This window comes from Pangasianodon hypophthalmus, chromosome 29 (assembly GCF_027358585.1).
Source record: "Pangasianodon hypophthalmus isolate fPanHyp1 chromosome 29, fPanHyp1.pri, whole genome shotgun sequence".
In the NCBI taxonomy this organism is placed as follows: domain Eukaryota; kingdom Metazoa; phylum Chordata; class Actinopteri; order Siluriformes; family Pangasiidae; genus Pangasianodon; species Pangasianodon hypophthalmus.
Window position 1 is genome coordinate 4,331,225 of NC_069738.1, and position 22,290 is coordinate 4,353,514.

A 22,290-nucleotide genomic window follows, 5' to 3' on the forward strand; every position below is an offset into this window, starting at 1 on the left:
TTCTCTGCCTGTTAGCAATGGTGGAACCTCTGAGTGTTCTGCATATCCTTCATTTGCATACTGGAACTTGATTGGCTCCTATTTTATGATGTAATACTTCTGACCTTTTATGTGTTCAGTACTAATACTGAGATTTTCAGCTCCAAGTATCTGAAAAGATTTTTTTTTTTTTTTTAACCACTGGATTTTCACACTTGGACCAACATGAACACTCATCATAATTCATCCTAAATGTATTTTATGCAATTTAAGGTGACTAGAAGTGAACATTTTATTTATATATATTTTTACTCCTAGACCATAGCTACCCAGGAACACAACACACTCTGATATGCAAGTGCCTTCTCTAACTCCGTCTGTCTGTGTGTGTGTCTGTGTGTGTGTCTGTGTGTGTGTCTGTGTGTGTGTCTGTGTGTGTGTCTGTGTGTGTGTCTGTGTGTGTGTCTGTGTGTATTCTGCCATCAGGGCGTTTGCTAAGAGGCAGCAGCAGCTGACAGCCATGAGAGTGATCCAGAGGAACTGCGCTGCTTACCTCAAACTCAGGAACTGGCAGTGGTGGAGACTCTTCACTAAGGTGAAGCCTCAAACACTGTTTATATGATAATCTAATTACAATGCCCTTGTGTGTGAGTGGTTGTGATTGTGCATGTTTCTGTAACCTGCTCTTCTCTGCGCTGTAGGTGAAGCCTCTGCTCCAGGTGAGCCGGCAGGAGGAGGAGATGCAGGCCAAAGACGAGGAGCTCAACAAAGTCCGTGAGAAACAGGTGCATGCTGAGAAACAGCTGGAGGAGATGGAAGGCAAATACCAGCAGGTAACATACACACACACACACACACACACACACACACACACACACCATTACTATCACTCAATTAATTTATTAATACTGTTGACATGATTTATTATCCACATGCGTTCTCACATATGAGAATTCATAGTTGCGCTTTTTAAGTATAGTAAATATGCAATGAACTCCACCTCCTCTCGGGTTTCATTGGTTTAACTGCTTAAGTGCGAGTAATCATCATTTCCTCCATGAGGAGAATAAAACTCCTGAGCTCAAATTAGTTTGTGTTGACCTTCTCTGATTGGTTGAAAAGAGAGACATTACATCATCAGTGCACCTAAAAATATTCACAAAATCAAATATCTGTTGACATAATAAAGACCTCATACGACCATATCAGAAAGTGATACCCAAACCACAGCTCTCTTCATGTTCTCGCACTCACTCTATAACCCACACACACACACACACACACACACACACACACACACACGCAAACACACAGCACCAGCCCTGCTGATGTTCTCCCACACTGTTACATCCCTCTGAGCGATGGTTCTCTCTCTGTGTGGTTCCCGTGCTCAGCTGAATGCGGAGAAGCTGGCTCTACAGGAGCAGCTGCAGGCTGAGATGGACCTCTGCGCCGAGGCGGACGAGATGAGGAACCGGCTGGTGGCGAAGAAGCAGGAGCTGGAGGAGATCCTGCATGACCTGGAGGCTCGAGTGGAGGAGGAGGAGGAGAGAGCCAATCAGCTTCAGACAGAGAAGAAGAAGATGCAGCAGAACATCACGGTACAGCATCACAGTGTTTCCTAACCTCAAATCAAACCATCGTAAATGAAGCCTCTCTTCACTGATTAGCAGCAGTTCATTTCTGTAAACATCCAGTGACTGGCTGAACGAGATGAGAACATTCATGAGATGTTCCTGTTGTCCAATAGGATCTGGAGCAGCAGCTGGATGAGGAGGAGGCAGCTCGGCAGAAGCTGCAGCTGGAGCGCGTCACTCTGGAGGCCAAACTGAAGAAGGTGGAGGAGGACGTCATGGTGTTGGACGATCAGAACAACAAACTGAACAAGGTCAGTTGGATCACAGACTCTGGGGGGAAAAAAATCAAACTTTCAAACAACAATATCTAATTTCTGAATGATTATATCTTGATTTAGTTATGAAAGCCATATATTTATAAATTATTTATTTATTACGGAAGGACTAAATAATTAACATTTGGGGGCATGCTCTTGTAGGAAAATAATCAACCCTGATATTGACAGTTGTCCTGTAACAGGACGTCTTGAAGTGTTTATAGTCCTCTTATACAACATCAATGAATACATTTTTTACTAATTAGTGAACGTCATAGTTTTTATCCATTTATTTACATTAGTTACATTTAATGTTGTGGAATGTCCACGAAAGTTGTTAATATAGAAACGATAACGTATTAGAACGAGCGCATTAATAAAAACCTGTGATTTGCAGCTGCGCTCCTGTCCAAATTAATCAACACCTTCTGACCAATCAGAATTGAGAATTCAGCAGGGCTGTGGTGTGAGGGCCAGTGATGCTCTGTGTCGTGCAAGTTTCTAAACTGGATGATGCTGTGTGGTTTAACAGGAGAAGAAGCTGTTGGAGGAGAGAATCAGTGAGTTCACCACCAACCTGGCCGAGGAGGAGGAGAAATCCAAGAGCCTGCAGAAGCTGAAGAACAAACACGAGGCCATGATCACGGACCTGGAGGGTACGAGCTTGTACAGATACATTGGTGGACCCAACATGGATGAATTTTAGTATATTGTGAATAAGAACTTGCTTGACGTTGTGGATCTGTGAATAAAGTGTTCTCGTGTGAGTGAAAATAGCCACAGAACCAGCTGTAGTCAAGATTTAGATCAGAAGTCCAGGGCTCAGAAATGGGCTAAGAAAACACAAATGCAGACTAATGCTCTGTGAGCAACATTTGCATTTTCAATTATTTAGATGAACTGTTTTATCTGTTAGAAGGTCAGCTGCTTAGCTGCTTAAAGCTGACACACATTTACTTACTTAGAAAAAAGCTTATTTTTATTATCTTATTCTCAGTCAGGGATTTAGTTCTCATGTAATTTATTTCCTCGTGTAGTAAATTGACTGTGTGTATGTATGTGTGTGTTAGATCGTCTACGCCGGGAGGAGAAAATGAGGCAGGAGCTGGAGAAGAACCGCAGGAAGTTGGAGGGCGACTCCACTGAACTTCACGATCAGATCGCTGAACTCCAGGCCCAGATCGCTGAACTCCGAGCTCAACTCGCCAAGAAGGAGGAGGAGCTGCAGGAGGCACTGGCCAGGTCTGAGCTGAAACCACTCATTTAGCATGATCTCATTTGCATTATTAGCAAGGGCAGCTTGTTTACATTTTCACGCTTCTTATAATGGTAGAAAAACTTCACTGTGTTCATGTACATGAAAACAGAAATAAAAAGGAAATGATCCAGCTTCTTCTAAACGTTCATTAGTAGCAAGTCATGGTGACCAGACTTGAAGATGTTCTCAAAAGTACAATTTTCCATAGATTCCTGAAATAATTCATTCCTGCAAATGAAGAACTGAATGTAGACTTTATTTTAATTAAAAGATTTTATCATCTTTTCCTCTCTGCAGGATTGAGGAAGAGGCGGCGCAGAAGAACCTGGCCCAGAAGAAGATCCGTGAGCTGGAGGCACAGCTGAGCGAGCTGCAGGAGGACCTGGAGCTGGAACGAGCCGCTCGCACCAAGGCTGAGAAGCACCGCCGTGACCTGGGAGAGGAGCTCGAGGCCCTGAAGACCGAGCTGGAGGACACACTGGACACCACTGCTGCTCAGGAGGCACTCAGGTACTGGAGCTGGGATTATAACATGGGTAATGGGGTTAGATTCAAAATGGCTGACCATTGGAACTGGGATTATAACAGTGGTGATGGGGTTAGATCCAAAATGGCTGACCCCTGGAGCTGGAATTACAGCACAGGTAACTAACACAGGTAATCCAACATATAAGCTATATAAGTTACTGCTCTGCTAGTGGTATTGGATCCAAAATGGCCGACTATCTGGAATCTCGAATTATTGGCAGTGGCTGTCCAGTGTGTTACAGCTCCAGCAGTGGATGCAAAATGTAGAAGCACCATTACTCATTTGTGTGTGTGTGTGTGTGTGTGTGTGTGTGTGTGTGTGTGTGTGTGTGTGTGTGTGTTTGTCAGGACAAAGCGTGAGACAGAGGTGACTCAGCTGAAGAAGACTCTGGACGAAGAAGCCAAAAACCACGAGCAGGTTGTGGCAGAGATGAGACAGAAACACGGTCAGGCTCTTGACGAGCTCAATGAGCAACTGGAGCAGTCCAAGAGGGTAACTAACACACACACACACACACACACACACACACACACACACTTAATTTCTCTTCTCACTTTATATTGGATATTTATGATGGCAACTGCATGAGGAATACAGATGAAATACCCGCATGCAGATATTTCCATTCACATACACAGTGATTATTCCTAACTGCTTTACCCGTACCCTCCCTGTGTGTGTGTGTGTGTGTGTGTGTGTGTGTGTGTGTGTGTGTGTGTAGAACAAGGCGTCGGTGGACAAGATGAAGCAGACTCTGGAGTCGGAGCGTAATGAGCTGCAGATCGAGCTGCAGGCGCTGATGCAGAGTAAGGGCGAGTCAGAGCACCGCAGGAAGAAGGCTGAGGCTCAGGTGCAGGAACTGCAGATCAAACACTCCGAGAGCGAGAAGCAGAGAGCCGAGCTGCTGGAGAAAGTGTCCAAGCTGCAGGTACACAGTCTCACACACACACACACACACAGAGCATGGTAATTAGATCCTGTCTTCAGTCTTGAAGACATTCACATTTATGGACCCTATTAATTTAGATTAATTTTTAGCCTTAGCCTTATTCTTTTAAAATTCAGTCCGGTCATTGATGAATTTTAGTCCGTGCTGATCTGCCATTGGTGCTTCTGTAGACGGAGCTTGATAACGTCAGCAGCGTGCTGACTGATGTGGAGGGAAAGTCCATCAAAGCAGCCAAAGACTGCTCAGCCGTGGAGTCCCAACTGCAGGATGTCCAGGTATGAATTCATCTCACACACCTGTCCACCACACACACCTTACCTGTCCACCACACACCTGTCCACCACACACACCTTACCTGTCCACCACACACCTGTCCACCACACACACCTTACCTGTCCACCACACACCTGTCCACCTCTCACCTTACCTGTCCACCACTCACCAGTCCACCGCACCCACTTTACCTGTTCCTCACTCACCTGTTTAGATCCTTAGTCCACCATTTTTAGGAGGAAATGCTAACATGTCTAACAGTGAATGTATCTCTTCACACGCAGTAGCGGGATGTGTTGATCCAGTGAGGTTTGTAACTGTGATTGTGTGTTTGGTGTGTAGGAGCTGCTCCAGGAGGAGACTCGTCAGAAACTGTCTCTCGGCACACGGATAAGGCAGCTGGAGGATGAACAGAACAACCTGAGAGAACAGCTGGAGGAAGAGGAGGAGGCTAAGAGGAACATGGAGAAACAGTTAACCACAACTCAGGCCCAGGTACAAACATACAAATCCATAACCAGGGATTTTGTAGTTAACTAAAAATAGACAACTTTTTAAACTTTTTTTTAAATAAGAAAAAAAAATGTGGCTCAGAAACTAATTGAAATAAAAAGCAGATATAAATTAGTTTTTGTTTTTTCCAAGAAAAACTCTGCTTGTTAAGGTTTAACGTCACCTTCTCTGTCTCCAGCTGGCTGATATGAAGAAGAAAATGGAGCAGGAGGCAGGTGTTCTGGAGAACACAGAGGAAGTGAAGAAGCGTCTGCAGCGCGACCTGGAGTCCGTCAATCAGCGCATGGACGAGAGGAACCTGGCCTACGACAAACTGGACAAGACCAAGACCCGTCTGCAGCAGGAGCTGGACGACCTTCTGGTGGACCAGGACCATCTGAGGCAGATTGTCTCCAACCTGGAGAAGAAGCAGAAGAAGTTTGACCAGGTGTGTGTGAAGTCTGGGAATTCTCCACTCTTCACTTTACAACCACTTCTGAACAACTGGATCATCAAATGCTGAGTAAAACACATAATTTGTGTGTGTGTGTGTGTGTGTGTGTGTGTGTGTGTGTGTGTGTGTGTGTGTGTGTGTGTGTGTGTGTAGATGTTGGCCGAGGAGAAGGCTATCTCTGCTCGCTATGCTGAGGAGCGTGACCGGGCTGAAGCCGAGGCTCGAGAGAAGGAGACGCGTGCCCTCGCTCTGACTCGTGAACTCGAGGCCTTGACAGACCTGAAGAACGAACTGGACCGAGCCAACAAGACGCTCCGGGCCGAGATGGAGGACCTCGTCTCCTCCAAGGACGACGTCGGAAAGAGCGTAAGATCCAGACAATGCTGTATCGTTTATATCCGACCTTAACTTACTAAATTCAGTCAGATCACAGAGGCTCTGTCTCACTTGTTCCTCCCCTCAGGTGCACGAGCTGGAGAAGTCAAAGCGAGGCATGGAGCAGCAGCTGGAGGAGATGCGCACACAGCTGGAGGAGCTGGAGGACGAGCTGCAGGCCACCGAGGACGCCAAGCTGCGCCTGGAGGTCAACATGCAGGCCATGAAGGCTCAGTACGAGCGAGACCTGGCCGGCCGAGACGAGATGGGAGAGGAGAAGAAGAGGCAGCTCCTCAAACAGGTACACAGTCACCAAACTCATCACTAACACAACTTAGTAATGATGTTAGGTGATGAGGGGTGTGTGGTGCATTGTGGGTAATTTACTCTCTGCTGTTAGGTGCGGGAGATGGAGATGGAGCTGGAAGACGAGAGGAAGCAGCGCTCGGTTGCCGTGGCAGCGCGTAAGAAGATGGAGCTGGATCTGAAGGAGCTGGAGGCCGCCATCGACCAGGCCAACAAGAACCGAGACGAGGCTCTCAAACAGCTCAAGAAACTGCAGGTACACAACATCGAGTCAACCTCAGAGATCACACAGGTTATTATTTACACGCAGCTATTAAACTCTGTGTGTGTGTGTGTGTGTGTGTGTGTGTGTGTCTGTGTGTAGGCTCAGATGAAGGACCTGCTGCGGGAGCTGGATGAAACGCGTCTCTCCAGAGAGGAGATTCTGGCGCAGAGCAAAGAGAACGAGAAGAAGGTCAAGAGCATGGAGGCAGACATGATGCAACTGCAGGAGGTACGTGGAAAAAAAAACATACACACACACACACACACACAATAATACATACAATAATACACATTCTCACTGTGAGTGTGTGTGTGTGTGTGTGTGTGTGTGTGGGTGTGGGTGTGTGTGTAGGAGCTGGCTGCAGCAGAGCGGGCAAAGAGACAGGCTCAGCAGGAGAGAGACGAGCTGCAGGACGAGATAAACAACCAGAACAGCAAGAAGTAAGTGTATACACACACGAGCGCACGCACACGCACACTGTGACAGTTTATAAAATGGTAACAAAAAAGATGCTGTGCGAATGCGTACACGATGGAATCTAAGCAGAAGTGGAAATGTTGTCTATAAAACTTTTGTTTTGAATCTGTTTCACTCAGAAATGTGTTATGATCTTTTACACTTCTCAATCTTTGGAATTTCTATCTGAAGGTCTGAGTGTGTGTGAGATGTGTGACAGGAACCCTTCTTGATGTGTACAGTGTAATTTGTTAATAAAGAAGAAATTCTCTCTCTCTCTCTCTCTCTCTCTCTCTGTATCTCAGCGCTCTGACAGTGGAGGAGAAGAGACGGCTGGAGGCTCGCATCGCTCAGCTGGAGGAGGAGCTCGAGGAGGAACAGAACAACACCGAGCTGGTCAACGATCGCCTCAAGAGAGCTGTGCTGCAGGTGAACCACCGTTTCTCAGCTTCTTGCTGATCACCTGGTCAGATCTGAGAATTAAGAGCTCTGAGTGTTTATCTATAGAGAACCTGGCAGCCATTTTGTCTGTTTAAAAAAAATAATACTTGTTCTAGTAGAGGCTTGTCTGAGTTATTTTCTTTAGTATGAGCCATTACTTCCCCACAACCTCAATTCATCTCAATTCATCTCAGTCACTCACTCTCCCTCTCACTTTGTCCCTCTCAGACGGACCAGATCAATGTGGAGCTGACGGCCGAGCGCAGCACCGCCCAGCGCCTGGAGGGGGCGCGCTCACAGCTGGAGCGCCAGAACAAGGAGATGAAGCTGAAGCTGACCGAGCTGGAAGGAGCGGTGAAGAGCAAATACAAGGCCTCTATCGCCGCCCTGGAGGCCAAAATCGCACAGCTCGAAGAACAGCTGGATATTGAGACCAGGTCAGATCACATGACCAACGATTCTCCTTATGACTGAGCGCTAGCTGTGGCTAATAAGCATTTTAGTTGTTGTTTTTTTTGGTAATTATTTAATTTTTTTTTTTTTGTACTTTGCAATGAACGTGTGCATAATGGTGTGTGTGTGTGTGTGTGTGTGTGTGTGTGTGTGTGTGTGTGTAGAGAGAGGCAGGCAGCCACCAAACTGGTGCGTCGTTCAGAGAAGAAGCTGAAGGAAGTCGTTCTGCAGGTGGATGACGAGAGACGCAATGCTGACCAGTACAAAGACCAGGTCAGACCCTGTACATATCACACACTTCACACCTCGAGGATGTTATTAGTGTTAGTGTTAGTGTTATGTTATTTATTCATAGGGTGAGAATTATCAGTGATTTTAATTGAGAGAAAATTGGATTAAATGTCAAATGGAGTGGATCTATAGCTCACGAGCACGGATTCATCCTGTGCGTGTCCTGCTGCAGATGGAGAAGCTGAACAGCCGTATGAAGCAGCTGAAGAGGCAGCTGGAGGAGGCTGAGGAGGAGGCGCAGAGAGCCAACGCCAACCGCAGGAAACTGCAGAGAGAGCTGGAGGATGCTACCGAGTCGGCTGACGCCATGAACCGCGAGGTCTCCTCACTCAAGAGCAAGCTCAGGTGATGCTTCATCTCACACGCTTCATCTCACACCCTTCATCTCACACCCTTCATCTCACACCCTTCATCTCACACCCCGCTCACTTAGACCATGCAGCTCATACACCGGCTGTGTCCCAAACACTAGGGTTCCAATTAATTCTTCTACATTTTCTAAACAAGTCAATAAAAGAATATGTTTTAACTGCTAGCTAAAACTAACTAATTAATTAATTAATCAACTGTTTGCACCACAATGGTGTCGAATTCTGGATTCTGATTGGTCAGAAAGTGTTGATTCATTTTCTTTAACAGCAGCTCTGACAGTCGTGCAGATCAAACCTACAGATCACAGCTTTATATTATTGCAGACGCTCAACATAATTAAATGACATTTATTTAACATTAATGGAAGGAGTCTCCAGTGTCAGAGCTTTGTAGAGTTTTCAGAACAGAGGAGTTTACGCTTTGTGGTTTCTCCATAACAAGCTGCGTTTTATCTTATTAACTTTGATAGAAAAGAAGAGAGGCTGGTGACAGAACGACTGTTTGTAGCTGCTAGAACGTACACGAGAACAGGAACTGACTTGTTTTATGAACGTTCCACAACATTAAATGTGTAACTATAAATGATTCTTTAATCATAAAGAAATTTCATCATGGTGGTGTAAAAGGAATTAAATACTCCGGGTTGTGCTGTTATAGGAAAATAGTCAACTCCAGGTGCAAACTGTAATAGTATCTAATTTCAGGGCCAGAAAAATTTGAACAGAAGCCAGAAATGAAGAAGCTAGTCAGATCCAGAGTTACTGTGAATAAGAGTTTATGCAAAGTATCTTCAGAATGATGATTATTGCAGGTCTAGTATCATTTTTAAAACTTACAGTCTGCTGCTTTAAAATGTCTGACAAAATTAACTAGCCATTTAGGCCATTCCTCTTATGCAGTGTTCTGTATGAGTGAACTCACTAAGTATGTGTGTGTGTGTGTGGTTGTAGACGTGGAGATCTGCCCTTCACCATGCGCCGTATCGTCAGCCGCGGAGGCGTCGAAAGCGACGAAGAGGCTGAAGCCAAGGGCGAAACTCCCGAACCCAAACCTGAGTGAACAAAAGAGAACCTGCTGGCTGTAGTACTGAACTACAGCACTCTTTCTCACACACACATACACATACACACACATGCATACACATATAATATACTAGACCTCACTGTCTACTGGGATTCAGATTTAATTTGTTAGTGCCATAACACACACACACACACACACACACACTGTAACTCTGACAATCAATACTCCAGAGCATAGTCACTCATTCGAGGACCAAATGATTTTTTTGTTGCGTGTATTCACCAGGATTTTGAAGACGGGGACAATATTTTTGTAAGGAGCCGTTCCTCTTCTTCTCTTAGGCTTGTGTCTCGATCTATTTTTCTAACTGAAATCACGGGAGCGAAGAAGCTTTGAATAAGACAAGTGAAGAAAAAAATAAACTGTTGGAAGGGGACAAAAAAAAAAAAAAACAACCTAGGCGGCGTTCTCTATAGAAATGTATTTTATTCTGAAGTTTTTATAACGGTGTAAGGATGAAAGTATACGACTCGTTTATGATAACTGCTGCATCCTCTCTCTCTCTCTCTCTCTCTCTCTCTCTCTCACCTCAACGGTGTATGTACACACACTTTGATGATCTTCCATGTAACTCATGCTTTAACTCGAACGAGCACCGAGAATGTTAGAGATGTGCACTGTAATAAACGCACCACGAATGGCAATAAGAGTATACACGTCTCTGCACTGAGCAATATAGTGATTTATAATAAACACCACTAAAAGAACGAGGCAGAGGAGGAACACACACTCGCTCGTAGATAAGCCACTGTGCACTATAAGCCTTAAAGTCACATACGTTGTACTACTCGGACTTCTCCTCATCGCTGATCTGTGTGTGATTTCCTACACAAGTGCAGGGTGAAACTGGGGTGGAGGGCAGATTAGTCTTTCTCAGCACACTGTATTCACTCCCCGAGCACTTGCTTCAGTTTTTTTTTTTTTTGTTGTTTTTTTATGGTTATGTCAACATGGTGTAGTTCATAACGTTTATGCTCATGGTGTAGCGACATGCCCGGCTTCAGCTTACTCGCTCACACTGCTGGGAAGTGAGAGGAATTTATTATTACCATTGTTGACCTATGAATAGCTAATGAGGCTCTCGCTCTTGACATAAGGAAATGATTAAAAAAAGAAAAGTGCTAATTTTGTATTTCTTTCCCTGCAACTCCTAATGATCTCCAGAGACTTGAGTTGTAAACTGTTGGTATTATGCAAATAAACTTGGCTTTCTAAAAGGCTAAAAGGTGTCTTTATTTCTCAACATTCGAGTGTTGTGTGGAAAAATGTCTAGTACAAATAGTTCACATGAAGGCACAGTGAAGCTCCGGCTCGTGCTCTAGTGTGACTTTTAATGACCTTCAGTCTGTTTCGTGTTGTGAACACTAGAACACGATGCTTTGAAAGTGTTTTGTTTCTTAATGATGGGAAAAGGAAAGGAACGGGACCTCCAGCCTGCCTCACTCTCACTGCACAGTAAAAAGAATAATGGTTTTTTTTTTAAGTCTATAAAAGGTGCTTCTATAAATAAACTCTCTATATTAGATGACATGGTCCATTTAGGCTAGATGTCTTAAAACTGATCTGGAAAATGGCCGGTGTGGCTGCAGGCCCTCGTGTGAAGACTTCTAGCTGGAATTAAACCCTGCAGACACACTCGCTCTTTGCACATCAGTTTTGATGGTTTACACTGGGGTGTTCAAAATGCTGTGACATTATGCTGCAGTGAAGAATAATAATAATAATAATAATAATAATAATAATAAAGAAGTTAAATCACCTCTTTGTACTGTGAGGACCTGTGGGTGGATTCAGACCTGCAGCCATCACTCTCTAAACTACACAGATTCCCCATCACTGAATAATTCCTGCTAATGACTGAATATTGTGTATTAAACCTTTAATGGAAAACACATAAAAAGACATAAGAATATTAGTTTGTTGCTATTTTTTAACACATTAAAGCTTTTTATTTTCAGCTTGACAGTTTGCATTTCCCAGGATGCATATTAGGATGTGTGTATATATACGTTGATCAGCCATATCATTAAAACCACTGACAGGTGAAGTGAATAACATTGATGATCTCGGTACAATGGCAGCTGTCAAGGGGTGGGATATCAGAGGCAGCAAGTGAGTCCTCAGTTTCACAGACAGTCCTCAAAGTTGATGTGTTGGAAGCAGGAAAAATGGGCAAGCGTAAAGATCTGAGCAACTTTGACAAGGGCCAAATTGTAATGGCTAGATGACTGGGTCAGAGCATCTCCAAAATGACAGGGCTTGTCGTGTGTTCCCGGTATGCAGTGGTTAGTATCTACCAAAAGTGGTCCAATGAAGGACAACCGGTGAACCAGCGACAGGGTCATAGACGCCCAAGGCTCACTGATGCGTGTGTTAGGGAGTGAAGGCTAGTCCATCTGGTTTGATCCCACAGAAGAGCTATTGTAGCACAAATTGCTGAAAAAGTTAAAGCTGGCTGTGATAGAAAGGTGTCAGAACACGCAGTGCATCGCAGCTTGCTGTAAATGGGGCTGTGTAGCTGCAGACCGGTCAGAGTGCTCATGCTGATCCCTGTCCACTGCCTAAAGCGCCTACAATGCGCACATGAGCATCAGAACTGGACCATGGAGCAATGGAAGAAGGCGACCTGGTCTGATGAATCATGTTTTCTTTTACATCATGTGGACGGCTGAGTGCGTGTGCGTCACTTACCTGGGGAAGAGATGGCACCAGGATGCACTATGGGAAGAAGGCAAGCTGGCGGAGGCAGCGTGATGCTCTGGGCAATGTTCTGCTGGGAAACCTCGGGTCCTGGCATTCATGTGGATGTTAATTTGACACGTACCACCTACCTCAACATTGTTGCAGACCATATACACCCCTTCATGGCAACGGTGTTCCCTAATGGCAGTGGCCTCTTTCCGCAGGATAATGCTCCCTGCCACACTGCAAAAAATGTTCAGGAATAATTTAAGGAACATGACAAAGAATTGAAGGTGTTGACTTGGCCTCCAAATTCCCCAGGTCTCAATCTGATTGAGCATCTGTACAATGTGCTGGATAAACAAGTCTGATCCATGGAGGCTCCACCTCACAACTTACAGGACTTAAAGGATCTGCTGCTAACGTCTGGGTGTCAGATCCCACAGCACACCTTCAGAGCTCTTGTGGAGTCCATGCCTCGACGGCTCAGAGCTGTTACGGCAGCACAAAGGGGACCTACGCAATATCAGGCAGGTGGATTTAATGTTATGGCTGATCGGTGTGTATAGCATGTGTGATCTTTAAAACTGCTTTAGAACATTTTACAGAGTGTTTTATATTTTACCTTAGATGTGGAAACACCTGTTTAAGACCAAGAGCTGAAAATAGTGTGAGAGCTCAGCTCTGCCTGACAGCTACACACTTCCTCTTTTTCACTCTGGGTGTCGCTGCAGTCGAACAAATGTTTTTAAAAAAAAAAGATTCGGGCTTGATTTATTTTCTGTCTTCACAAAATGAAGTTAATCAGATTATACAAGTCTACAGTCATGGTACAGAGTATTGGGGCTAAAGAGAGATTACACTAACGCTGGTTATGTGTGTGTGTGTGTGTGTGTGTGTGTGAGAGAGAGAGAGAGAGAGAGAGAGAGAATTTAATTTGTCATGAATTAATGAAAGAATAAAGCAAAAGAGTGAAATCTATCATCAGCAGACAGGAAGCAGTATGTCTCCCTTAATTATTTTTTAAAGCAATGTCATGGTCTTACTCTAAATTCCCCTTGGGATCAATAAATTATTATTATTATTATTATTATTATTATTATTATTATTACAGGTAAAACTTGCTTATTCCTCTATTTGTCCCCCAAAGAAAGAAAGAAAGGAAAGAAAGAAAGAAAGAAAGAAAGGAACGAACTCTGATCAGGTGTGTTCATTCAGTGTTTTTTAGACTCATTTGCATATCTCCTTCTAAGGGCCAATCAAACGAGGCGTTCAGAGGGCCGAGCCGCCCCGCCTCCTGTTGCTCCGCCCCCTCCGCCAGTTATAAGGCGCAGTGTGAGGCGCTGAGACACGCTAAAGCTACATAAAGCTGTACCTGGCGTTTATCCTGCACACAGACAGCGTCGTGCCTTCACTAGACCTGCACTTCCGCTACAGCAGCAGTGCTGGACCCCTGCAGCTCTTCCTCCTGCTGTACCCCTGCAGCTCTTCCTCCTACTGAACCTGCAGCTCTTCCTCCTACTGAACCTGCAGCTCTTCCTCCTACTGAACCTGTAGCTCTTCCTCGTGCTGGACCCCTGCAGCTCTTCCTCCTACTGAACCTGTAGCTCTTCCTCATGCTGGACCCCTGCAGCTCTTCCTCCTACTGAACCTGTAGCTCTTCCTCGTGCTGGACCCCTGCAGCTCTTCCTCCTACTGAACCTGTAGCTCTTCCTCGTGCTGGACCCCTGCAGCTCTTCCTCCTACTGAACTTGTAGCTCTTCCTCCTGCTGGACCTGTAGCTCTTCCTCGTGCTGGACCCCTGCAGCTCTTCCTCGTGCTGGACCCCTGCAGCTCTTCCTCGTGCTGGACCCCTGCAGCTCTTCCTCGTGCTGGACCCCTGCAGCTCTTCCTCGTGCTGGACCCCTGCAGCTCTTCCTCGTGCTGGACCCCTGCAGCTCTTCCTCGTGCTGGACCTTTCTTCAGCGGCTGCACTGCAGGAGGTAAGTCTGAACTCAGGACTCTGCATGCCACATGTACTGCTTTATGATCAGCACACAGCAGAGGAGCTCCTTCCATTCCATCTAGTGAATATGAAATTTCCCTTGGTAGAATTCTTCAAAAACAAGTTAACAATATGGCCTTTAAAAAAAAAAGGAACTATAAAAACTGTTGTTCGTACGGGGGGCGGCTCAGTGGTGCAGCAGGTAGTGTAGCTGCTACACACTGCCAGGGTTCGATCCTGAACACGGCTTACTGTCTGTGTGGACTTTCGCATGTTCTCCTCGTGTCTGAGTGGGTTTCCTCCAGGTTCTCCGGTTTCCTCCCACCAACCAAGAGAATACCAGTTCTTGGAGCGGCCCTGGGTGTGATCCATTTTCCCTAGGAGTTTCCCTGAAAAAAATAAATAAATAAATAAGGGCTCCTAACAGTCTGTTTGTGTTTTTAAGAAACAAGTCCAGGGGCCAGAAGTCCTCCTTTCTTGTTCTTTTAATATAATTTGATCAGCATGATATAAATCATATGGCATTTATTAGACAAAGCATGCGCTCAGTCACGCGCTGTCACATGATAAATATGGTCCAGCTCTCTGATTGGTTAATGAGAAGCGCTGTGTATTTAATTCAGCAGCCTATAGTCATATAGTGTAGTGTTATGCATGTGCTCATACCAGTGCAGGTCACGTGACATCACGTAATAAAGGTAATCTCTTTTATGTTGTTTGCTTTACTTAGGAAGATCAGAAAGCCTGAATCAGGAGACACTGTGAGTCTGCTTCTCCTCTGCCATCATGGAGTTTTCTCTGGTAAGTGCACAGCTTTATTATTTTATCACAACAACAATAATACTAATAATAATAGTAATAGTAATAATTATAATAATGTTTTTTTTTTTTTTTTACCAGCCCCTCCCTCTTTTTTTTGGAGGATGAGGACTTGGCAATATATAAAGTTACATGTTTTTGGACATCGGAAAGACGCAGAGAAAGAAACGGATTCAAAAGATTAAAATTAAAACTAAAAAAGAAAAGAACAGATTAAAAAAATACAAAAACAAAACAATTTTTAACAGAAAAACACAGAGAGAATACATATATATTACTCTTCTCAAAAAGTGTAATAAATTACTTGATGAAACGCAGGATGATGAAACACAAGTCATCATTAACAAATCCACATTTTATTTTAATTTTCAGACTTTTACAGGTTTTCTTTTACTTTTATTCTTGAAGGTATCTAAGGTTTATTGCTTACACATGCAGGCCTCCAGTTAAAAATAGAGTTAACCTTTTAAACATTCACTCGTGCACACACTCGTACACACACACACTCACACTCTTACACACACACACACACACACCACTTTGCTAAAGCAGTTTTTTCCCCTCGGCCACACTGGGGTTGAGAGATCAGGCTTATTCTTATGTTACAGCACTTGGTGGATGATGTGCTTGGGTTTCTGCGTACAGAAAGTGTGTGTCCTGCAGTAAACTCCACACAGAGAGGCAGCTGGCGGGTCACTCACTGTTGTGACGGCCTCCTTGCTTCTCGTGTGTGTGTGTGTGTGTGTGTGTGTGTGTGTGTGTGTGTGTGTGTGTGTGTGTGTGTGTGTGTGTGTGAGGAGGATGTTGTGATTGTAGTGTGTGTTTGTTTGTTCACTAATGTGCGTCACTCTTTGCTCTTGCCAGAGAGTACACTTTGCGCTAACGGAGCAGACGTTCCCCTTAGAACTCTTTGAATATTTAACCCTGATGGCACACACACACACACACACACACACACACACACACACACAGCAACATAGACTAGGTACTCTCCTAAAAGCTTGTATTTTGTTTCATAAACACTTGTCCTTGTATGATCTCTGTAAATATCACATAGACTTCAAACTACAGTCTTTAAATTTTGGTTGTGTGTGTGTGTACAGGCTCATCCTGTGATTAAAGCCTTCATGTGTGGTTCTCTGAGTGGAACCTGCTCCACTTTGCTCTTCCAGCCGCTGGATCTGGTGAAGACCCGTCTACAGACCCTGCAGAACAGTGTACAGCCCGGGTGAGACACACACAGACACACACAGACACACACAGACACACACACAGACACACACACAGACACACACACAGACACACACACAGACACACACACAGACACACACACAGACACACACACAGACACACACACAGACACACACACAAAAATACATCTACTACATATACACAGATGTACTGCACGCACTAGAAATTGGCAGTAGAAATCAGTAATAATCATGACATAGTAAATAAACTTGTAGTTATTAAATTTATCACCAAAGTACAAATTATAAAACTGTATTTCTTTCAGAAACGGAGCTGTAATCTTCACCTAACAATCTGTAATTAGATACAGTGACATTAGGGGCGGGAACTGTGGTCTGATTGGTTACAGTGACATTAGGGGCGGGAGCTGTGGTCTGATTGGATAGAGTAGCATTGGGGATGAGCAAATCTAATTGGTTACAGTAACATTTTATGTAGAAATTACAGTCTGATTAGCTACACTTATTTTGGGCAAAACAGTTATCCTATTGGTTATGGTGACAGGGGGCGGGAACTGTTGTCTGATTGGTTACAGATCGGATTGTGATTGGCTCCTTTGTCTGTTTTAGTTCAGGAAGGATTGGCATGGTAACCATCTTCCTCACTGTTGTGAGGACGGAGAAGCTCCTAGGACTTTGGAAGGGAGTCTCACCTGTGAGTGACTGACAGACACACATGTATATACATTATATATACATTATATATACACTGTATATACATTATATGGCCAAAAGTATGTGGACACCATCAGACCCATATGTGGTTCTTCCCCAAACTGGTGCCACAAATTCTGAAGCACACAATTGTATAGAATGTCTCTGTATGCTGTAGCTTTACAGTTTCCCTTCACTGGAACTAAGAGGCTCAAACCTGTTCCAGCATGACAATGCCCCTGTGCACAAAGCGAGCTCCATGAAGACATGGTGTGTGAAGGTTGGAGTGGAAGAACTCGAGTGTCCTGCACAGAGCCCTGACCTCAACCCCACTGAACACCTTTGGGATGAACTGGAACACCGACTGAACCCCAGACCTCCTCACCAACATCAGCGCCTGATCTCACTAATGCTCTTGTAGCTGAATGAACACAAATCCCCACAGCCACGCTCCAACATCTAGTGGAAAGCTTCCCAGAAGAATGGAGCTTATTATAACCGCAAACACGGGGGAATAAATCTGGAATGAGATGCTCAACAAGCACATATGGGTGTGATGGTTGGGGGGCACAAACTTTTGGCCGTATAGTGTACATTTCTGTTTACTCTTGAACATTAAGGACCTGTATGTCTTGCGTTACACCACATTGCTTTAATCCCCCTCTCTGTTTGTGTGTGTGTGTGTGTGTGTGTGATGTAGTCGTTTGTACGGTGTATCCCCGGTGTGGGAATCTACTTCAGCACATACTACAGTGTGAAGCAGCGGTTCTTCAGTGACAGAGCGCCGCGTCCCCTGGAGGCCGTGCTGCTGGGTGCTGGAGCTCGGTGTGTAGCGGGAGTCTGCATGCTGCCGGTCACCGTCATCAAAACACGCTTCGAGGTACGACCGTGAAACATGACATGGAGTGTGTGTGTGTGTGTGTGTGTGCATGCTTCTGTATTTTTTTTTTATTGTGTTATGTATGTGATAAGTGATAAATGTAGATCAGTAGTGGTTTTATATATATATATATGTGTGTGTGTGTGTGTTTTGTACAGAGTGGACGTTATAACTACAGCAGTGTAGTAGGAGCTCTGCGCAGTGTGTGTCACACAGAAGGGCCGAGAGCGCTGTTCTCCGGTCTCACGGCTACTCTGCTCCGAGACGCTCCCTTCTCCGGCATCTACGTCATGTTCTACAGCCAGGCCAAGAACACACTGCCTCATGGTTAGCACTGTGTGTGTGTGTGTGTGTGTGTGTGTGTGTGTGTGTGTGTGTGTGTGTGTGTGTGCAAGCAGCTTTGTGAGGATCAGATCTCTCCATAGTGATAAATACATAAGATATTGACGATTGCAAAGACAATCTTGGTCCTCACCAAAGTTTATTTTTAGAAAATGAAGATTTTATTTATTAAAAAAAAGGGTAAATGTTTGTTTAGGTGTAGACACAGCATTATCACAAGTGTGTGTGTGTGTGTGTGTGTGTGTGTGTGTATAGAGATAAGCGAGTCAGCGTACGCTCCACTGGCTAACTTCAGCTGCGGTGTTGGAGCCGGAGTGTTGGCCTCTCTGCTCACGCAGCCTGCAGACGTGGTGAAGACTCACATGCAGGTGAATCCTCATCGCTTCAGGAGAAGCGCAGACGCGCTCACCTACATCTACACGGTAACTCCTGCTCTCCTCACCTCCACCTGCACCAACACCCTACAGTCTTATCTCTGTCTCTCGCTTGCGTGAGTGCTACGATCAGGGGAAACACGATTGAGAAATCAGACTGAAGAGTCAGAATTCTATTGCACTTATTCATATTTAGCCATATTTAACTTATTCATATTTAACTTATTCACATTTAACTTATTCATATTTAACTTATTCATATTTAACTTATTCATATTCGGCTGAATGAGTAATGATGGCTGTTTCTGACGACTCATTCCAAGATTCTCCATCATGTGAAATAAATATCAAACTTTATGTCCAAACAGGCACAACAGGTATAATGATTAGATTAGATTAAAAATAGATAACGCTCAATGGCCTGATGGATAGATGCTGATAAATCAAAGCAATATTTCTATCATAGTCTAAACACATTGAGAAATGAATAGAAAAATCCTGATATAGGATTCGACGATTTATGTTTGGCAGAGCGCTTCCTGAAATTCCACTTCAACCATTAATTTTCCTTTTGGCAAAAAAATTATACAGTACAGTTTATAATTAGTTATACATCCATTTACTGTACACTTACTAAGGACTTTGTTTAATTAATCAGCGACAGGGTGGTGTGATGAAGCAGAGTTATCATTACCACTCTGAAGTTGATTATTATCCTTTAACAGCATGTCCTGAAGTTTTTTTTTTATTATTTATCTTTTATAGCACAGCAATTTGCCAATTGCAGATAACAGTTTTTAATTAATTAAAAGAATGTGCTGTACTTCTTTTTTTTTTTTTTTAAATCCGTTTATAGTTACGTTTAATATTGTGAAACAAGTTACTGTTAGTTTCAGGCGTCCTATTGAGAAATCCCCACGGTTAGTCTTCTGTTCTGTCTCTTTCTCTTCACTAAAGACAGGACAAAGGTTAACACTGTTCATTCTGTCTCGAGTTCTTACTACTCCGGGTTACTTTAGTACACAGACTGGAAATGGTTAATGTATAAACATTCGCTCGCTTACACACCTCCATTCCTTTTTCCGTCATCATAAATTTATGATCTGCTTTCAGACCCTTTCAGGTTAATGACATGGAGCTGAACTCATTTTAATGTTCAGTAGATCGGTTGTAAATGTGTGTGTGTGTGTGTGTGTGTGTTTCAGGAGCACGGCTTGGCTGGGTTTTTCCGTGGTGCCGTGCCTCGCTGTCTCCGCAGGACGATGATGGCGGCGATGGCCTGGACCGTGTACGAGCAGCTCATGGCTCGAATGGGCCTCAAATCCTGAGAGAGAGAATCAGAGATGGAGAAAATCCCAGATGAAAGATGAATAGAGGATTAAAGCAGAGCGTGAAACGGAGAAGAGAAAGATGGAGACTGAAATATGAACGAATGAGAGAGTTTGCTCGGGTCTCTGAGACAGCAGGAGATGGAGAGTGAATGTTTCTGCTTCAGAGACGCTACGTTCAGAAACAAATGATCTTTTTAAAATCCCAGACATCTACAGTGCACCGTTTACACTCAGCACTGTGGTGAAGATTTATTATTGTACAAACAACTGAGAATTGAGATTGGAACAAGGACGTGTTTCCTGGAAATTCGGGCAGTACTGGGGAGAAGACGCATCAAAGTGCCCTGATAGCGACAAATAATTCATAAGTCGGATGGAAAGTGTTCATTTGATACTGAGATGCATTGCTGCTGCTGCTGTTATTGTACCTTCAGTGTTTAGATAAAGGAGCAGCAGTAAGATCTCAGTAATGGCTAAAAGTTCTCGGGAGAGCTGCATTCATGAATGTGATGCTGTGCACTAAAAACACACTTTTTTTAATGCATGCGTGAACACACATCTGTGTCCAGGAGAGCGTCACTGCACCTTATGAACAAACTGTCTGAGACTTCAGCTTTGTACGAGTTCATGACGTTGACTGGCTATAAAGTGTAAGTGCATTATAGCATAGTAACGTTACAGTAGCTATAAACACTCATTCCCCCTGCAGCCAGTCAGAATAAACCTTAAATATCTCCTTATGTAAAACTTCACCAGATTACATGGAATGTCTGCTGTTCAAGTCTCTGTTGAAGTTCTCACTACAGAAAATTAAATCAACTGCTTCTGGCCAATCAGTTTTGAGAATTCAACAATGATGTGTTTATAGTTGCTTTAGATGTTCAGTAGTAAATATGAGCAAAGCAACATCATGGGACGATCAGTATCTCATTCAGTGTAATCTACACTTCACGTTGTAGAACAGAGAGGTGATGTTATATTTCAGTCTGATCACTGTGCATTAAATCGTGTGTCTCTTGTTCTCGTTTGCGGGATTGCTGGAGGAGACTTTAATAACCTGTGAGACAGCGCTGAATGAAAAAAATTTTGCCGTGTCGTCAGTAATGACAGTTTTTTTTTTTTTATCAGTTTATCAAATGTCTCAGTACTGTGATAAATTATTTTTGTTTGCACAATTCATATTAATATATTAATGTTTTTTATATGTGCAGTTGCTAACTTACTAAAAAAAAAAAAAAATTATTTTATCGTCCTTGTGGTTATTTGCAGTCTCAGACATGTCAATCTGACCTGCAGATAAACGACAGGAAGTTACAGAAGCGTTATTCAGCAGGAGCTGTGATCTTATCAGAGTGTTTTTTGCTTAGCTAGCTTTTTTACACACACACACACACACACACACACACACACACACACAGGTGAGGCAGTTTTGCTCTGTATAGACGTAGGATCATGCAGTTTGTCACAAAAAGAAAAAACTACAGCAGTAACACGCTGCACATGATGTAATGTGTGTAAAGTTAAATGCAAAATGAATAAAAACATCCAGCTGAATGTTCAGTACTTCATGCTTTCTGGATGGTCTGAGAAGGTTTGATTTAATAATAATTTAATAAATAAACATTTAATAATTTCCTAATAATTTAATAATCTTACAATATTTCTGTTAGTAGTAGTGATTTTAGTAGAAGGGATTGCAGCGGTAGCTTTTTAGTATACATAGTACTATTACTAGCAGTAGTTTTATTATAAGCAGTAGTTTAGCAGCAGTAGTAGTTTTACTAGTAGTAGTAGTAGTAGTTTTAGTAGAAGTAGTAATAGTTTTACAAGTAATATCAGCAATAATAGTTTTACTAGCTGTAGCTTTCTTTAGTACGAGTAGCAGTTTTTGTAGTTGTAGTAGTAAATTAATAGTAGTTTTAGTGGTAGTACTAGTGGTTTAGTAGTTAAACTTTATTAGAAGTAGGTTTGAATGGTAGTAGCATCAGTACTATTAGTTTTAGTAGTAGTTGCAATACTAACAGTTTCAGTAGCGGTAGGTTTTTATACCTAGTAATAGCAGCAGTGCTATTAGATTCAGTTGTAGTAGTCAATTTTACTAGCA

General features: G+C 43.5%; 2 protein-coding genes and 1 long non-coding RNA gene across 6 annotated transcripts in view; 2 read left to right on the plus strand and 1 right to left on the minus strand.

Annotated features, from left to right (window-relative positions):
- The window catches only part of myh9b (myosin, heavy chain 9b, non-muscle), a 52,540-nt gene extending 41,445 nt beyond the window's left edge, over nucleotides 1-11,095 (plus strand). For all 3 annotated transcript variants that reach the window (XM_026927012.3, XM_026927013.3, XM_053231441.1), the window contains 22 exons: nucleotides 466-574; nucleotides 681-812; nucleotides 1,374-1,580; nucleotides 1,730-1,867; nucleotides 2,406-2,529; nucleotides 2,944-3,115; nucleotides 3,429-3,641; nucleotides 4,008-4,152; nucleotides 4,382-4,588; nucleotides 4,780-4,884; nucleotides 5,225-5,377; nucleotides 5,574-5,822; nucleotides 5,982-6,194; nucleotides 6,292-6,504; nucleotides 6,604-6,765; nucleotides 6,874-7,002; nucleotides 7,126-7,214; nucleotides 7,536-7,659; nucleotides 7,900-8,108; nucleotides 8,289-8,397; nucleotides 8,588-8,760; nucleotides 9,738-11,095. In XM_026927012.3, the coding sequence (XP_026782813.1) occupies nucleotides 466-574; nucleotides 681-812; nucleotides 1,374-1,580; nucleotides 1,730-1,867; nucleotides 2,406-2,529; nucleotides 2,944-3,115; nucleotides 3,429-3,641; nucleotides 4,008-4,152; nucleotides 4,382-4,588; nucleotides 4,780-4,884; nucleotides 5,225-5,377; nucleotides 5,574-5,822; nucleotides 5,982-6,194; nucleotides 6,292-6,504; nucleotides 6,604-6,765; nucleotides 6,874-7,002; nucleotides 7,126-7,214; nucleotides 7,536-7,659; nucleotides 7,900-8,108; nucleotides 8,289-8,397; nucleotides 8,588-8,760; nucleotides 9,738-9,846 (3,484 nt within the window). In that variant the 3' untranslated portion in view covers nucleotides 9,847-11,095. The remainder of the gene's footprint in view (nucleotides 1-465; nucleotides 575-680; nucleotides 813-1,373; nucleotides 1,581-1,729; nucleotides 1,868-2,405; nucleotides 2,530-2,943; nucleotides 3,116-3,428; nucleotides 3,642-4,007; nucleotides 4,153-4,381; nucleotides 4,589-4,779; nucleotides 4,885-5,224; nucleotides 5,378-5,573; nucleotides 5,823-5,981; nucleotides 6,195-6,291; nucleotides 6,505-6,603; nucleotides 6,766-6,873; nucleotides 7,003-7,125; nucleotides 7,215-7,535; nucleotides 7,660-7,899; nucleotides 8,109-8,288; nucleotides 8,398-8,587; nucleotides 8,761-9,737) is intronic.
- Nucleotides 11,096-12,805: 1,710 nt separating this feature from the next.
- On the minus strand, nucleotides 12,806-14,450 carry LOC128317707 (uncharacterized). Of its 2 annotated transcripts, none has more exons than XR_008301262.1 (3): nucleotides 14,328-14,450; nucleotides 14,080-14,253; nucleotides 12,806-14,005 (listed from the first exon to the last, which is right to left on the minus strand). It is a non-coding gene; the product is annotated as an uncharacterized LOC128317707 (long non-coding RNA). The 2 variants fall into 2 exon arrangements; XR_008301261.1 differs by having other exon boundaries at nucleotides 14,056-14,253.
- On the plus strand, nucleotides 13,960-21,438 carry slc25a38a (solute carrier family 25 member 38a). Its single transcript, XM_034301527.2, has 8 exons — nucleotides 13,960-14,534; nucleotides 15,267-15,337; nucleotides 16,459-16,583; nucleotides 17,176-17,260; nucleotides 17,960-18,139; nucleotides 18,298-18,466; nucleotides 18,737-18,903; nucleotides 20,061-21,438. Exons 2-8 carry the CDS (start codon nucleotides 15,323-15,325, stop codon nucleotides 20,181-20,183), a joined length of 864 nt encoding a protein of 287 aa, XP_034157418.2. The 5' UTR covers nucleotides 13,960-14,534; nucleotides 15,267-15,322; the 3' UTR covers nucleotides 20,184-21,438.
- Nucleotides 21,439-22,290: the final 852 nt, after the last annotated feature.